This window comes from Nicotiana tabacum, chromosome 19 (assembly GCF_000715075.1).
Source record: "Nicotiana tabacum cultivar K326 chromosome 19, ASM71507v2, whole genome shotgun sequence".
NCBI classification, from domain to species: domain Eukaryota; kingdom Viridiplantae; phylum Streptophyta; class Magnoliopsida; order Solanales; family Solanaceae; genus Nicotiana; species Nicotiana tabacum.
The window spans coordinates 26,393,163-26,409,371 of NC_134098.1; the positions used below are offsets into that span (position 1 = coordinate 26,393,163).

The 16,209-nt window shown below is 36.7% G+C and overlaps 1 protein-coding gene across 1 annotated transcript; it reads right to left on the reverse strand.

Annotated features, from left to right (window-relative positions):
• Positions 1–9,641: 9,641 nt before the first annotated feature.
• On the reverse strand, positions 9,642–15,960 carry LOC107791756 (putative E3 ubiquitin-protein ligase BAH1-like). The gene is made up of 6 exons (XM_016613890.2): positions 15,490–15,960; positions 12,255–12,499; positions 11,900–12,148; positions 11,682–11,819; positions 10,321–10,379; positions 9,642–10,162 (listed from the first exon to the last, which is right to left on the reverse strand). Exons 1-6 carry the CDS (start codon positions 15,698–15,700, stop codon positions 10,057–10,059), a joined length of 1,008 nt encoding a protein of 335 aa, XP_016469376.1. The 5' UTR covers positions 15,701–15,960; the 3' UTR covers positions 9,642–10,056.
• Between the last annotated feature and the right edge of the window lie 249 nt (positions 15,961–16,209).

Below are 16,209 nucleotides of genomic sequence, written 5' to 3' on the forward strand. Positions count from 1 at the left end.
GTAAAGTTGTCTGTGTGTGACCGATAGGTCACATGTTCGAGGTGTGAAAGTAGTCATTAATGCCTGCATTAGGGTATGCTTTCTACATTACACCCCTTGAGGTGTGACTTCTCCGGACCTTGCGTAAATGCGGAATGCTTTGTGCACCGGACTGCCCTTTTACATAGAGATATGAAGATAGAAATTTGATCTAGACATCGATCATAGTAAGATTCAATTCTAAATAATTAAAGGCTCCTTCCTCCCATTTTGAGAGCTCTCTTAAGAGAATAATTTAAGAAAACGAGTAGGCACAAAGAATTTTAAAGCATGCTGCTAAAAGTTTTAAGCATGGATGAATCATCTGGGCCACTTGTGAGGTTCGCCTTTATTTTCGTAGAATAGAACAAAGGAAAAGTCGTATTTCAAACAGTAATAAGGGATCAGAGAACAAAAACATGAATTTGAGGAGAATGACTTGAAAGAGAATGGCCGAAAAAGATGGTTGAAAAATGATATTTGATGGCCAGAAAGAAAAAGAATGACCTGAACTTGTGGCATATTCAGTAAGGCTTAATAGGCAAATAGATACTCGTACTTGCACCCGATTCTCTTTGCTCCCCCAACTTCACAGGCTTACATGCAGACACCTCTATTCACTTAGAACAATGTTGATTTTCAAATAAAAGAGTAATCCATTGATTTGTTGGCACCTTTTGAGGGAGACATCTGAATTTGTTCTTGTGCATGGAGGAGGACTTCAAAATGAGGAACAATCATAGAATGAAAAGTGATGAGATTTGGATGAAGGTTGATGTTTTGTACTTGGAGTTGAGCTATTTTGGGCAATAATAAGAGATCTGAGGCCCTCATTTAGCAAGCTCATTTGCAAGATCGAGAAATTTTTTGGTTATTTTTTGTCTACTAGTTCCCAATCGGAGTAAAAGTCAAAATAAAACCATGTGTGACGATATGACTAATGTTAGGCTAAATATTCATGTTTTCGCGTGTAATTTGTCTTGCATTATACCTCAATCTTGTTAACTTTGGTGTAAATATTTGTGACTCGAGCTTAATAATGGTGTTTATATGTGTATGAGTCAATTTGAAGTAATTTGGAAAGCTTGCATGCAAAGTGAAGTAAAAATAGAAGAATTTGGAGGGAGTATGAGTTTGGTGCCCAGGTTGGTGCTTGGAGGGAGTATGAGTTTGGTGCCCAGGTTGATGCCAGGCACCAACCAAAACGCCAAAGGCAGAATAGTGAAAAATTTCGGTGTCCTGGTTGGTGCCAGGCGCCAAGCGAGACGGCTAAGGGCGGATTTCGTCCTAATTCGTCTAGGACTTGGTAGTTTCGAGCCTACACGCTCCCAACATATATAAAAGGGGTTCTAAACCTATTTCTTAGGGTTAGACATTATTGGGGAGGGAAAAGGCGACGGGAACACTTAGAAGCATCGAATCGCAAGAGTTTTTCTCTTCCATTCTTCCTTAATCTGTATTTTAATGCTTTCAATTATTATCATGATTGTTAGTATGGTTATGAGTAGCTAAACCTTCCCATCTAGGGTTTGATGGAACCTCTTGAAGGATGACTTTTCCACTGCATTTAATATGAATTTTTCATTTACTTTTCTCTACTTGTTCAACTATATGATTATTGTGGTTGATTGAAGGGCCCTCAATTGACTGTGCCTATTTAGTGTGTATTGCTTGGAAAAGGGTACACATTTAGGTAGTTGTTGACCAATATCATTCCTAACGTACATGAGGAATCAATACGGAGGGTTTAAAGGTGTGATTAGGAATAACGAAATCTTGATGCGATCTTAGTGAGCGGTAAACTAGTGCCAACTAGCGTAGTTCGGAAGCATACGTCTAGTAAATTATTGTATTTGCTCGGAAGAGAAATACGACACCCAAATAGCTCACGATCGGTAGAGAATATCTAGGCGAATTTATATGAGACGTGGCGGGGAGGATTCCGACGAGAGGGGAAATCGTAACCCTAGACCTTTCCAATATTGTCTACAACATTTGACTTGTTAGTATTAAAATTACAGCTTTTTAATTACCTTGCCTTTAGTTAGTAAATACTCAAACCATTATTTAATATGTTTGAAGGTTGATTACTTGAATTCGTGCGAATCTAGTGGTTGTAATTAGTAGGTTAATTCCCTGTGGGATTCGACTCTGGACTTGTAAACTGGATTATATTTGCAACGACCGCTAGACCTCTTAGGAGGCATAGTTGGGCGTGATCAATGAACTTTGGGCCTAATTCAATCCGAAAAGCTAGTTCATGCGGACAGGATCTTCGAAGACTAAGGAGACCATAATCCATTCCCTCAATCAATGTGGGACTTGACACTCCTTACATGCCAAGACTTAAATTGGAGCATGAATAATATAAAACAGTGACCCAACATTGCTAAATACAACAAAAGGAATCGATGGGTTGTGCTCTGATACCATGTGAATATATGGTATTTGGGCGTAACTCAATCCCAAAAACTAGCGCATGAGGGGAGGATTGTCCAAGATCATACAACTCATTTCCTTAACTAATGTGCGATTAGACACCATAAAAATGGTGATTGTTATTTCCGGGGTTGAGGTAGGTGGGTGAAGGATGATAACTCTTTAAGCAAATGATTCTTAAAGGGATAATGAGAAGAGATAGTTTGATTTTTGTCTTGGTGGTGGTGCAGTTGTAGATGGTAATTTTTCAGGTGATGAGTAGCGGCGAATATGGTGGTAGTGGTAGAAAAGGAGTGTCACGACCCAAACCGCAGGACCGCGACGGGCACCCGGTACCTTACACAACCGAGTACCAACATAACATATCTTTCTTATCATACCGTCATGGGTAAGTGGGCCAGAAGGTCCGTCATGAGATAACAGAAATAAAATATAAGGGAATACCAGACATAGGACGACCCAACATGATATAGAAACTTATACATGTGACATACGGGCCTATAAGGCCGACATGATCATTTGTATTTTCAACACATATGCCGATAAGGCCATACACGTATCCATATACATGAAATCTGTCTACAAGCCTCTAAGAGTACATAAATGTCATAAAGGCCGGGACAGGGCCACGCCATACCAATCAATACATGTCTAAATCATACTGACCAAATAGACAACTCCGGAGCAAATGGAGTGCACCAACACCTTCCGCTGAGCTGATATCCTACTAGGAGTACTCTTAACATGTCTATCGGGACCTGCGGGCATGAAACACAGCGTCCTCAGGCAAAAGAAACGTCAGTACAAATAAAGTACCAAGTATGTAAGGCATGAAATTAGTATATAAAAGACATGAAAGAAACATGGAGTAAAGAACTCAACCTGTAATTCTGAATAGCTCTGTGAATCATGAAAAATATTTATAATGTCATGCATGTGCGTATAAATGTCAAATGTCATACCATGCATATGTATATGCGTACATAACATCATCAAGCCTCCGAGGGCATCCCATCATATCATCTCAGCCACTGTAGGCGAAATCATCAACGTATACCAGCTGGTCAGGTGGTGGTGCGCATATAACACCATAACCTTTTCCCATACCTCATATACATATAATATACGCGTATATAACGCCATCCGATCATGGATCAATGTACATGTATAAATGAATGCAATGCATGAGAAGTAAGTCAATAAGATCTCTCGGAATGTCATAAAATCATTATGCCTTCGATTAATATCATGAAATAAACTTTATCAACTTACGTATTTTCTTATACCCATGAACAGACGATAGAATAATAGGACACATGGGGAATCAAGAACATAGGAACCCCTAGTACTTTTAAGAATAGAATCATTTATGAAAGTTGTGTGCTTGCTCGTTTCATTGTATCATATGGATCATGCCAAACGGAAAGAAGGGATAGCCTTAACATACCTCAAGCCGTCAATGCAACTCAACTACAAGCTTATGACAACTAGCGCGTCAACCCTATAATAAAGAAATACATGTACAACTTAGATAGCGCTAGTATATCACGTATCTCAAACAATAACTCGATTTTAAAATAAAACGGGCAGCATTTCCCCTGATTTTACTGCTCCCTCAAGCCTACTATAGGCGAGATATAAACACAACACAATCAACAACTCAAAAACAATCCAACTATAATTCAGGACCTTCAATACAACAAAACCCCCATATATACCATAACACACCCAATCAATAAGTTGCCAATGAGCCTGAAATTGCAACGACGAGCGACCAAACTACTACCCTACCACATGTGGCATTTCTCCTTGCCCTTCATCCTTCCAAACTCCATAAATCAGCAGCACAATAGGCCAACACGAGTGGACTACAAAACTGTCCACTAAAAGCGAAATAAATCGAACTCACGGCTTCCGATCACCGTCCCGTGAGTTCTAACTATTAGAAAATAAATTTATCAACCTTCCTTGATATATAAAATCTTAAATACAGAAATTAGATGTTTTCTTAACTATGAAGTACCTTCCAAAACTCAAACTACAAAGAAAAAGAGAAGCGATATAACGATACTTAGGTCGTAGGGATCGTTCTAGTGTTATCGATTCTTGATTTCGTACTCGGGATATTAATCTTCTTTGAAACCCTAGAATAGAGCTTAAGGATATGTTTATGGGTGTTCTCAGGTCGTGTTCTATGGCAAAATGAAGATAAACATGGCCTAAGACATATATATATATATATATATATATATATATATCAAGTTTGGAAAAGTCAAAGAGGTGCTAGCTTGGCACCCTCTCATTGGCCTATCTTCCGACGCTTATATCTTTTTATTCGGATGTCTTATGAATGAACAGTTAAGATCATTGGAAACTACATTACACGACCTTCAATTTGGTATATAATATGTCCCAAAAAGACCTCATATAACACACGAAATGTGTTGCTCCAAAATCTTTAGTAACACACCTACTTGTCACCTATGCAGTCTCGCGAAACTGCAAATATCTCTCTACTCCGATGTCATATCAACAAACGGTTTAATGAGTTAGAAAATAAACTCGTAGATCTTCAATTTGATATGTGGATCATCCCGTAATTCCAAGTATATTGGGAGAAAAGCTCCGCAACATTTGACCTAATTTTCAGCACATTTATGAATGTAACTTGTGATGACCTTTGCCAACTTTTGTTCCACAACTCGCTTGACTTAAAAACGTAACACACGACTATCATAAGCCTAAAATAACTCATAACATAACTTTCTTATCATGTTCACCCTATTCTTATCCCAAGATTATATGTTATAATATTCCCAACTTGTTGACTTTCGACGAAACTTATTTTCTTCAGTTTGCTTAGCTTCTAAGTCTTTCAACCGTCTTGGTACTTGTTATCTATGATCTTAAAGATTTTTAACCTCCAAGGTAACATGATTAACTTACCATATGTACTTTCCAAAATGATCTCATTTCTGAGCTTACATCAATTGAGTTATGACGTACTCTCACGTACGAAAACATGGGGTGTAACATCATTCCCCACTTGGGAACATTCGTCCTTGAATGTTGACTGATGTGCTTATCAGTCTCATAACCTATAGATCTTGCGAATAATTTAATATTGTCCTTGCCATCTAGGCAATTGTTCTGTGAATAAATTCAAAGACCAGGTCATTCCCTCCTTTAGGCCTCTTTCTCACACCACGACTTGTGATCGGAATTCTTCCAATCTCTTAACTGTTGCTACCTTCTGTCATGCAGCCTGTACAACTTTGTCCTTATATGTGCGCCTATGCGACTCTTCTCTCCTTTTTCATCCAGCTTTTAGCCAATCTCTTGGCCTCACTTTGTGAACATATACAGAACTATGACAAGCTGCCCCTCTAGGAATCTATAGGTGTATTGAAGTTCTTCACTCGGTACTTTGTCGAACTTACGACTATTTCTATATCTTGTTTCATAGCCTCAGTTATCTATGCTTATGACTTTACTACAACTAGGTAAGTCATACTATATAATAACTCTTACTTCGGTTTATTATTACCGAGGTCTGCTACCAACTTTAGGTTACTCTCTCGCTGCTTATCTATATGTATAAATCTAAGTCCTTTAGTGATTCTTCATTACTTTTCATCTTAAGAATGATGGCTTAATCTCATCTCATACTTTGTACTTTTATCCATCTATTGGTGATTCACCTCAACGTTGATCTATATTCTACCATTGATAATTTGAAATCTCTTACGTAATACATTATCACTAGGGCAAATTTATTTCACTGGCAAAACTTTATATCTTTCAACAAAAGGTTTTGCTTTACGTGCCCAAATTTGGGTGAAAATATGCAGCATGCCATGTCAGCATTAAGGATTCAACAGACACATATTTGACAACTTGAAGTGTTCTATTGGTCACAACCACAACTTAGATGTCTAATTAAAAACTGATGCCAAGTTTGAGGGTGTTATATGCCAATTGTACCTCATTGATTACAAAAAAAGAAATGCTAATGAGTTTATAGCTAAATTGGGCTCTCCCACCTAATAGATTAGTCTTTTTGGGTTGAGCCGCCTTGTTTGATCTATAACATTGGTATCAGAGCAGGTTGGCAGGTTGATCTATGCTTGGAGCCGCGACTTGGAGTGGTGGCCTAGACCAAGAGGGGTGCCAGCTATGACCAACGAGGTCGTTGGTCCTCAAGCTGGGATGATCGTTATGTGCTTGCCCCTCACTGATTGAAAAGAGAAATTCTAATGGGTTTACAGCTAAATGAACTCTCCCACCTAATAGACTAGTCTTTTGGCTTGGGATCTCCTGATTGGTCCTATTATGTATTTGGCCTTTAGACTCTGTAGAATAGTGTTTAAGTTGTTTTAAGAGGAAAAGTGAAAAAAATAGAACTTTTATGGTAGTAAAATGTAATAGAACTTTCCATTTGATGAAAGTGGAAAATATTTCAAAACAATCTAAAAATGGTAATAGGACAACTATACCTTTCTCAGCCTCTTGACTAGGACCAACCGTAGAGAAGTAGAACAACCATCCTGGGATTAGGCAATTGATGTCTTTAGCTACTGAAAGTCTCTTTTTATATATGTCCAGGTATCTACTAATCCAAGTGCTGTTGGAGGTTGCAGTTGTAAGAGTTGTTTTAAGTAAAGTAGGAACCAATGCTCCATTCTCTGACGCGGTCAGATGATATCATCAAGGTTCATCCTCAAGATATCCCAACTCTCCCTGACCTAGGTGGAATTTGCGACAGACGTTCTTTTATTTTTCATCTTGATATATGCTGATTCCCGTGTACAACTTCCCTTTGCAAATGACTTGATTTGTGTGCTGAGGCTGAAATGAATAACTCAGACGAGGCTCTGGGCGTTGAGCTGAAATGAGTATTTCAGATGAGGATTGATCCATTGTACAATGACAGTGGTTTCAGAGAGCAACAGGAATTACAAATGACAACACTCAGAGTTTTTGGCCAATCTCGAGAAGTTCTTAAAAAGTGTTGTTGAATGTCTGTCTGAAAGAATGTTATTTTCCTTTCCCCTTTCTTTCATTTGGGTCAATTTATTCTCCGGGGGAGACATTCTTGTTTCACATTGTTATTGTCGTTTACTGATAATAAAGTGCTTTGTAGCTTGTAAGATTATTCAACTGGGAGAGCTTTGATAAGAAAGGCAGGAAGCATTAGCGTCCATGAGATCTTTAATATTATGTAATACGACATAGATTTGCTAGTTTCGAGTCATTCATAAAAAACTTTTAAGCCTCAACTCTACTTAGTACTCCCTTGTTCCAGGTTGAGTATGTTATGAATGCAATATCCACGACCAAATACAGATATAACAGATTGATATATTGATACCGATAACAAAGGAATTACACTGAAAAGTACAATAACTAAGAATGGAAACAGAAAGAAATGGGATAGGAAGACAGAGCCACGGAAGAAATAGTCGAGGGAGAGAGACCAGAGAGAAAAGTTTCTACAATATTCAGCATACCCTACTGTTGATACTATTCTGCTATTTAACTATTCCTGCGCCCTTACTAGTATTCCTATTACATGTACCCGGTTTATCAACCCGGATCCTAGTTATAGCCCAAAAGCCTTTGAGGTAGTCTTTTAGTTCTCTTGCTTCTCCTAGCTAGTTGGGCCAATTCTGCTAATTCTTGCCTCTTCAAACGGCCTAATATTATCCTTGAGCCCAAATTCTTCATCCATCATGATAGAGTACCTTCTCTTTTCTGATTCATTGTATAAAAGAATTCTATGATTCCGATTTATATTTTCCAACGTGGAAGTGTTCTTTATTCCATTCTCAGAAAGTGATAGATGGCTTGTATGTTCTTAAAAATATAAAACTAAGACACACACGTACATTACATGGAATTGTAGGTAATCTTGATTGTTGCGCCAAACAGTCACGATCAGTGTGTTGAAGCTGTGGGATTAAGTTCAAGTTTTGCCCTTTTCTCTTTCTCTCCTCTTGTATTTCAACAAAGTCGTCTTCTTCGGTCCTTCCAATGGTTCTCGCTTTGTGGTTACGGGTGTTATGTGTTTGATTTGGGTCAGTTTTTAATCACCAAACTAATTTTTTTTTTTGGTTCCATTTTATTGGTGTTTTTGGTTTTGGCGGATTTTCTTTCTTGACATGTGAAATACACATGCAATATCCATTCAATTATTAGAGTTATGATTACACTTTTTCATAAGCCAATATATGTTTACCAATAATTAACCAAATTGACGAATTTACTATCTATTGAAATATTCTTATGTGTAAAATTTTCTTCATAATACATGCATGATCATTAGTCCCTCGCATTAATCTAATAAAAAAACGTATATTCATATACATTTTCAAGGTTAACAATATTTTAATGATTAAAAAGAATAAGCAAATGACTCCCATTTTTTTCATATTATAGAACCAAAACTCAATATGGAACTTAAACAATGATATGCTTCGATGACTTTTAAGAAGTGTTATTAAAACATCTCAAAGTCGGAAAATATATGAGTCTACATGGATCATTTGGATCAAAAGAAGAGGAGGAGAATGGAGAAGAAGAAGAAAAAGAAAAGAAAGAAGTATCACATTAATTTTATTTTTAGATTGCTGGAAAAGAAGTTAGTGTCATTGACCACTAATTAATTACCATAATGACTAATGAGATGCTACGTCCGTCCCTCTTTGATTGATTTAGCATGATTATGATGAATAAGTTGAAAATAGGAGTTGAATAATACTTGTTGAAAAGCAATCTCGTCTTTAGAGGATAAAAATTGTGTTGAGAAGAGTAAAATTGGGTGTTATCATAAACCAATATTTTGATTTTAGTTAAAAATTTGTCATATTAGTTATAAGATTGTTTTACTCTCATCTTTCGGGAAGGAAAGGATATTCATAATTACGTGTGAATTGTTGCTCGCTTGATTAGAGAAATTAGCAAAACCTTTGGGAGTTATGTCTCATCCCCTACCTTTTCAGCAAAATATGCGATAAGTCATGGGAAAAAAGAAAAGGGGAAAGAATTGAACTGACACATGATTTTACAAAATGAAACTTAGCGCAAGCAGCACGTTTAAAAGGCAGCAAATCGGGACAAAAATTTTAAGCTTGTGACAAGTGAGAACTTTATATAGCATGAAGGAAAGAAGAAAACAGATGAGAGACAGAAAAAACGAACTTTATTTAAGGATAAACTTTATTAAGGCCCTGATTGACGACGTTACATCTGACATCCAACTCAAAATTGCCGCTTTCCTGATTGTGATGATGTCTCAGAAAATTTGCAAATAAAGGGCACGGAAAACATTCAATCACAGTGCTGAATTCGAGCCACTTTGGCAAACTCCAATAATCTAGGAATCAGAAACCTAGCAGTGTCAAGAATATTCATCTAAATGAACCAAAAAGACCAGATGGTGATTATTTGCTAATGTCCACATGAAGTGATTTTTTTCCCCTCAAAAAGTTGGAGCTCAGAGAAAATAGATCCTCCAGACTGCTCCATCGCGTTCATATGCTGTTATGTTAAGATAGATGAATCGGCCAAAAGCTGATATCGGATTAATGAACACAGTATCTAATAACCAATAACATATCTCGTTTGGAGATCCCAGTACTGCCTCGATTGCTTCACTGTTTCAGCTCGTTCAGAAGCATGTCTTTCCTTCCAATACTGCTTATATCTGAAAATTCAACAATCGTCACACATTATAAGCTAAGAAGTCAAAGACACAACCCCCTTTTGTAAAAGTTTTGAGTATGAATAAGTGAGGAATAAGCAAATGACATCCCTGTAGATAAAGAAAAAATATATACTCCATTACTCTCTCTATGAACTGACCTTTTCTTCAGAAGCAAATCTAATTCCATCATATGCACGGCATTAGCATAAGTTCCAACCTGCAACAGTAAAATAATTCTTATTTCTCTTTTATTTATTTATTTGGAGAGTGAAGGTAACTAGATGAGCTTCAGTAAAGCTTCAGTAAGAGCTTTTTACGTAAGAATCCAGATATTGACAAGAAAACCCTCACCTCACAGAGAAGAGGATAATAATGGGAATAGAAGGCTTCTTTTGTCCGAGAATTAATGATAGTAGATCTCATTTAAACAAGAAGCTGATTAATTCATTCTTCAGGGGCCGATAGCCACTTACTATTCTGCTCAAGCTTGAGTGCACCTCCCATTCCCACTTTAATTGCTCTTAAATGTTCAACCACCAAGGGAGCAGAATCCGTTGTGGAATGATTTCTTTAATTCTCAGTTGAGCTACACTCCTGTGTACTACTTTAAGCAATTATTTTTTTCTACTCTATTGGCATAATATGGCTCTTGAATAAACCTTTTTTATACTGCTTCATATTTCTCCACTTCTAGTAGACAGCATAGAAGTGCTTTCATTTTTGGTAAGGTGTGATTCCGTTCAATAGAAAATATTTCCATTGAAAATGTTCTACCACAGAAAAATCCAGATTATTTATTTTGGTTTTAGACATAGAGGTTGGCAGCATGTGACAATTGTAAAGGGTGGAGGAGGACATGCTGGCAGTGGTTATGATAGCGGTGAAAAGTAAAGGTTGGAAGAATCTATCAATAGGAGGCAATGTTATTGTACAATAAAATGGTAAAACAAAGTTCTACCTCGTTCTTCTGGAAATACATCTTAAATTAGCTTGTGAAACTGAGACCATCTTGAGAGGTTTTGCAAATAGATTCTCAAGATTCTTTTCCAAACTGAAAGACATGCTTGCCCTCAGAGTCATTCGATATTAACACAGGGGGGCTAACTGAGAAGCTGATTTTCAAAAATCAAATTGAGCTTCATTATGAAGACTACCAGGAACTTAAGTGGGCTAAACCAGAAATTCTAAGTGGTATTTTCAATTCGACAAATTTGTATCTTGGTTCATCTATTTCTCTTTTTTGTATTTGCTAGATAGGACATACATAGTTATATGAAGGATGCAAAGCTTACTAGATTACATAGTTTGTTACAAAATATGCCATATATGAACAGAGTTTGAGGAGAAGAGTTAAAGAAGATACGTTTGCTATATATATATATATATATATATATACACACACATAACGTGCACTCTACAATTATTAAGTAATGATGGTACTGTACAATATATGCTCTCAAAGTGACAGGAAAACTACTGAGAAATATAAGATTGTATAATAGTGCAAAGAAAAGCCTACCTCTCTGCAAACTGGACATTTTGACTCCTTACTTGCAGCCTTAACGCCTTGGAAAATCATCACAGAAGCTGCAGAGCAGGCACAAGATTTGCAGAAAAGATGCCCACAGCCTAAAGCGTATGGATTGAAGACCATATCCTAGAAATCATGAACAAGTGAGTGATATCATGCCAAGGAAAGGATACAAATATCATGGTTTTATCAAGTGAATTTCTTACCAAGCAGATTGGACAAGTCAGATCGTACTCTAGTTTTACAGAATCTGGAAACATCAAAGTCATAATAGGTTCTGTATCACTGAGATTGCAAGAAAATTGACTGAAAAGCTCATTTGACTTCCCACCATTTGATTCATTGAAATTCAAATATAAAGCCCCTAGTTCAATCAACCATGGTGATTGTAGAATCTCTAGGCGTTCAGCACGCATCTTCGATTTAAAGTTCCTCCCATTCACCGAGCAATGAACCTGCATAAATATGTGCCCGTTTAAAAAGAAAAGAATAAAGTGAAAAAAGGTTTCACATCAAACTGCTGCTCAAGAAAAACACGACACATATGAAACTGTCACTTACTTTATCATATTTCTTAAGAATCTTTTGCATAGCAATAGCATTCATCATTGCATATTCAATTAATATTTGGCACTCTTGCATCATGGCCTGCTGATCATTCTTGAAACATTGGCGCAAGGTTACCAGGTACTTTTGCATACCAGGAGCAGTATGAAGTTGGAGAAGTCTTCTCACTCTAGAACTGAAGCAACCAGCAATATCAGAAGCCTCCTTCTTCAATTCAGAAAAGAACTTCTGATCACACACTAGAAGAATTCAAAAGTTCATAGTTAAAGGCTGTCGCAGAGCAGAATCAAATGAAGCATGTTAAATGTAAAAGGTTCCAAAAATTTAAAAGGAAAGTCTATGGATCCCGCAAAACTAGCGAAAAGAAATGCTATCTTAAGGTATAAACTAAAATGAATGAAAAAGAACATGCAAAATGTAATGAAAATAAGAAGAAAAAGGGAAAATTTTGGGTCCAAAATACTCATTACTAACTGCAACAAGATCCTATTTCTGGATATACCAATGCAGCAAATGCTCTTACAATGCTCACTGTTGCATATGCACAATACTACCTGTTATAACTTGTACATTGACAGTGAAAAAGATATGAAAATCTAGGAAACATATATATATGAACAGCTGCATTGCTAGAGTTCATTTAGATAAGAATGCTTTCTAAAAAATGATTTTAATTCCTGAAGATTCATTTGCTCAGACTCAAAAGGATTGATGTACGCACAAGTGGCACTCATGAGAGTGGAGGCTTCCATCTTAACATCAAGAGTTTGGAGTGTTTCAAAAGAGCTTGGAAGGAAGACCATAAGATTTACAATACGCTCAAATGGATGTTTGAAGGAAGAAAGTCAAGGCTCAGGGCGGGAAGAAACCAAAAAGAAGACTAATTTTGGTCCAAGCTTATTTAAGGCCTAGTTTAGGGATATTTTAGTAATTCCTAAGAATTAATTGTTCATCAGTCTTTGATTTTCCAAGATAGTTTTTGGATATTGGTGAAGGTTACTCCTTGTGAATTTTGAGGGAAAACTCTTGTATCTCTTCAATTGAACCAATCTTGAATTCTTGAGGTAAGAATTCCATGTATGAGTTCAATTTCTCTTCCCCATCCTTGGTTTGATTCCCATTAGTTGTTTGCTAATTAATATGTCCAAGTGTTCTTTCTTAGGTGGATTAAGTGCATCTTCTAATTGATTCTATCCTTTCTTTCTCAAATTTTTATCTCTCTGTACTTTGTGTTTACTGTTTGATTTTCGCTTCAGTGCTTACATCAAGAGCTTTTAGGGTATCCTAATGGACTTAGTTTTACCTAGTAGTACACTTGCAGAAAATACTGTAGATCTCCATTTTCGAATTAATGCAAATATTATCACGATATCTCTATTAATGCATTTCTAATAGCTTAGAATAAAATAATCAGGATGTTTCCAATGCCTTTTACGGAGATGCAGTGACTTATTTCAAAACCACTTTCTAAAAGCCTGTACTCTTCATGTCTATAAGATTACCCCTTGGAGGAATTATCAAAGTGAACTTCTCAAACAGTCTAGAATAAATCCAAATTGTGAGGGGGGGGGGGGGGTCAAGCAATTTGTTGTTGGATTGTCTGAGAAAGATGACCTAAATGTGTTACTGTTCATTGATTGTAATGCTCATGTACACAGTCTCTGAAACTTCTCAAAGCCCTTGTTCGAAAACATCACGACATGAAGAAAGAAAACTGTTCGTAAAGCTGCTCCAATCATGACAGAAAATAAGAGGGTTATATCTGCAAAATTGCAAACTGGAAGTAATAACCCTGTCCCCAGCATCCTACATTCCTCTCTTCAGTCCTCCTGAGCAATCTGCTAACCACATATACCATCAACATAATCAACAAAAGAGGCAGAAATGCGTAGAGTTAGAATAGTCATCAATGAGAGAGCAATTAGCAAGCCATAATGCACTTTCTGTAGTGACTACCTCTTCTTTTGCCCATCCTTATCCAGAAAGCTCCTTTAACCCCTCTCACAGGCATTCTCAAAGTCCAGTTTGAATAAAACAGTTGAATCATCTGTGCTCCTAATATTATCCGCCAACTCATTATCAACCATGACACATCAGGTTTCTGCCTGCATAACACGAAATCTGTCTGAACCCAATGTCGTAATACCCTCTAGTATCAAACACAATCTAAAAGGCAACACCTGGGTCGCAATCTTTAAGACGCCAATAACAAGGTTGGTAGATCTTATCATTATTCTTATGGAAATTGAGTTACCGCTGAACAAGCCAGATCAAGGTAGAGGTGATAAATCTTTCCTGATACTCACAACAACAACTACCCCTCAGTGGCAAACAAATTGGGGTCGACTATATGAATCCTCACTGACCGATGGGTTTATTCTCATGAAATAGACTTCATATTAAGTATTGCTATATATGACTACTGGCCTAATTTAAATGGGAAGTTCTGCTTTATCTAATCTATAGATTACACCTTTATGATTGTCCTTCTGCTCTTTCTACGTAGGGGCTCACTCGATGCACACAGATACCTTGTACAAAGAGAATATTCTCCACTAGCCATAATCTTAAGTTGGCCAAGTTAAGCTAGTCTTGGTTGAGCTTTCAGTTGCAATTACATACTTCACATAAAAATTGCCTCTGGTTTCCTCCTTTAGGAGGTATCAAATGTCTAATTTTTATATCTTGTTCCTATCATTTCCTTTCTCTTTTCACTATCATACATAACTCAAAAATAATTAATGTCCCTGTTTATACTTTCCAACATATAAAGAAAACAATCTAATGCCCACAAATTTCTCCCTAAATTTTGTAGCTTCCAAATTTTACTCTGAAAAACCTTGTATAGCATGTGTTAAAATAGATGGAGCTATCAAACATGAGTACAAAGGTTCAGCCAACTTAACACCTCCTAAGTTCAACGTAACTATTTCACGACTACAAAATTATAGTCAAATATGTGAGATTAGACATTTCTGAAGCTTTATGAATCATCACTGATTTCGCTCCATTTAACCTCATCTCAGGCAAATATCCAATTTATTATATATTCTCACCACACAGAATACCGGAATGGGCAAACCATAAAAACAAATTTGGAAGGTTACTAGGTATAACTCCTATTAATGCAAGTGCGTTTTGATCCACAACAGACCTCCTCCAACCCCCCAGTCCCTGAATATAAAATTTACCCACAAATTAAAAAGAGGAGGAAAGAAACAATACGTACATTGGCAAGACTCAAATTGGCACAAATTCGAAGTTTCATGATCATCTTCTTCTCCATTAGAATTGGATTCCTTTAGAGCCGAAGCCCTACAAGCTCTGCAACTCTTGAGAACCTTCTTCAGCCTTTTGTATTCAACATGCGGCGAATATTTGTCCGAAACTTTCCCTTGATCGCCCTGCAGATACTCCATAAAAGTTTCTCCAAACTTCATGATTAAATTAAATCCTTAACAATATCTTCTTCTTATTCTTCTCAGACCCAACCCGATTAATTCAGAAATTTCCAATTCCGCACAAATTGAAGATCATGAATATCTTTGTTGTGGAGTGGTAAATAAATAGGGGGTGGGATTATGGTAATCTGAGAATCTTTTCTTTGGTTTCAAATATTGGCGTGTAGCTGCGGGCAAGCTTAGCTGGTCATTCGTTAAATTTAGGTCTTATGTATAGCAGGGAAACCAAGAAACAGCTTGTTGCATGTCGTGCACGCGGTGGCAAATATCACAAGTCATGCATGTGTTTTTATTTCTGTCACTTTTACTTTTCTTGCAGTCAAAAATTATAACTCGAGAATATTTATTTTAGAAAATATCATAATTCATACTTATTTAGATAAAAATATTTATAAAATTTCAGCACATATATACATTGCATACCTTTGAATTATTCAATTTCACATGTTATATCTTATTAGTATTATATAATAGTGCAATTTTACTAT

What these genes read in the sequence shown, in the direction of transcription:
- LOC107791756 (XM_016613890.2), bottom strand. Translation starts at nt 15,700, where the DNA reads ATGAAGTTTGGAGAAACTTTTATGGAGTATCTGCAGGGCGATCAAGGG. An exon ending in TTCTTAAGAAATATGATAAA is followed by an intron (nt 12,149 to 12,254) that starts GTAAGTGACAGT and finishes ATATTTATGCAG; the next exon opens with GTTCATTGCTCGGTGAATGG. An exon ending in TGACTTGTCCAATCTGCTTG is followed by an intron (nt 11,820 to 11,899) that starts GTAAGAAATTCA and finishes CATGATTTCTAG; the next exon opens with GATATGGTCTTCAATCCATA.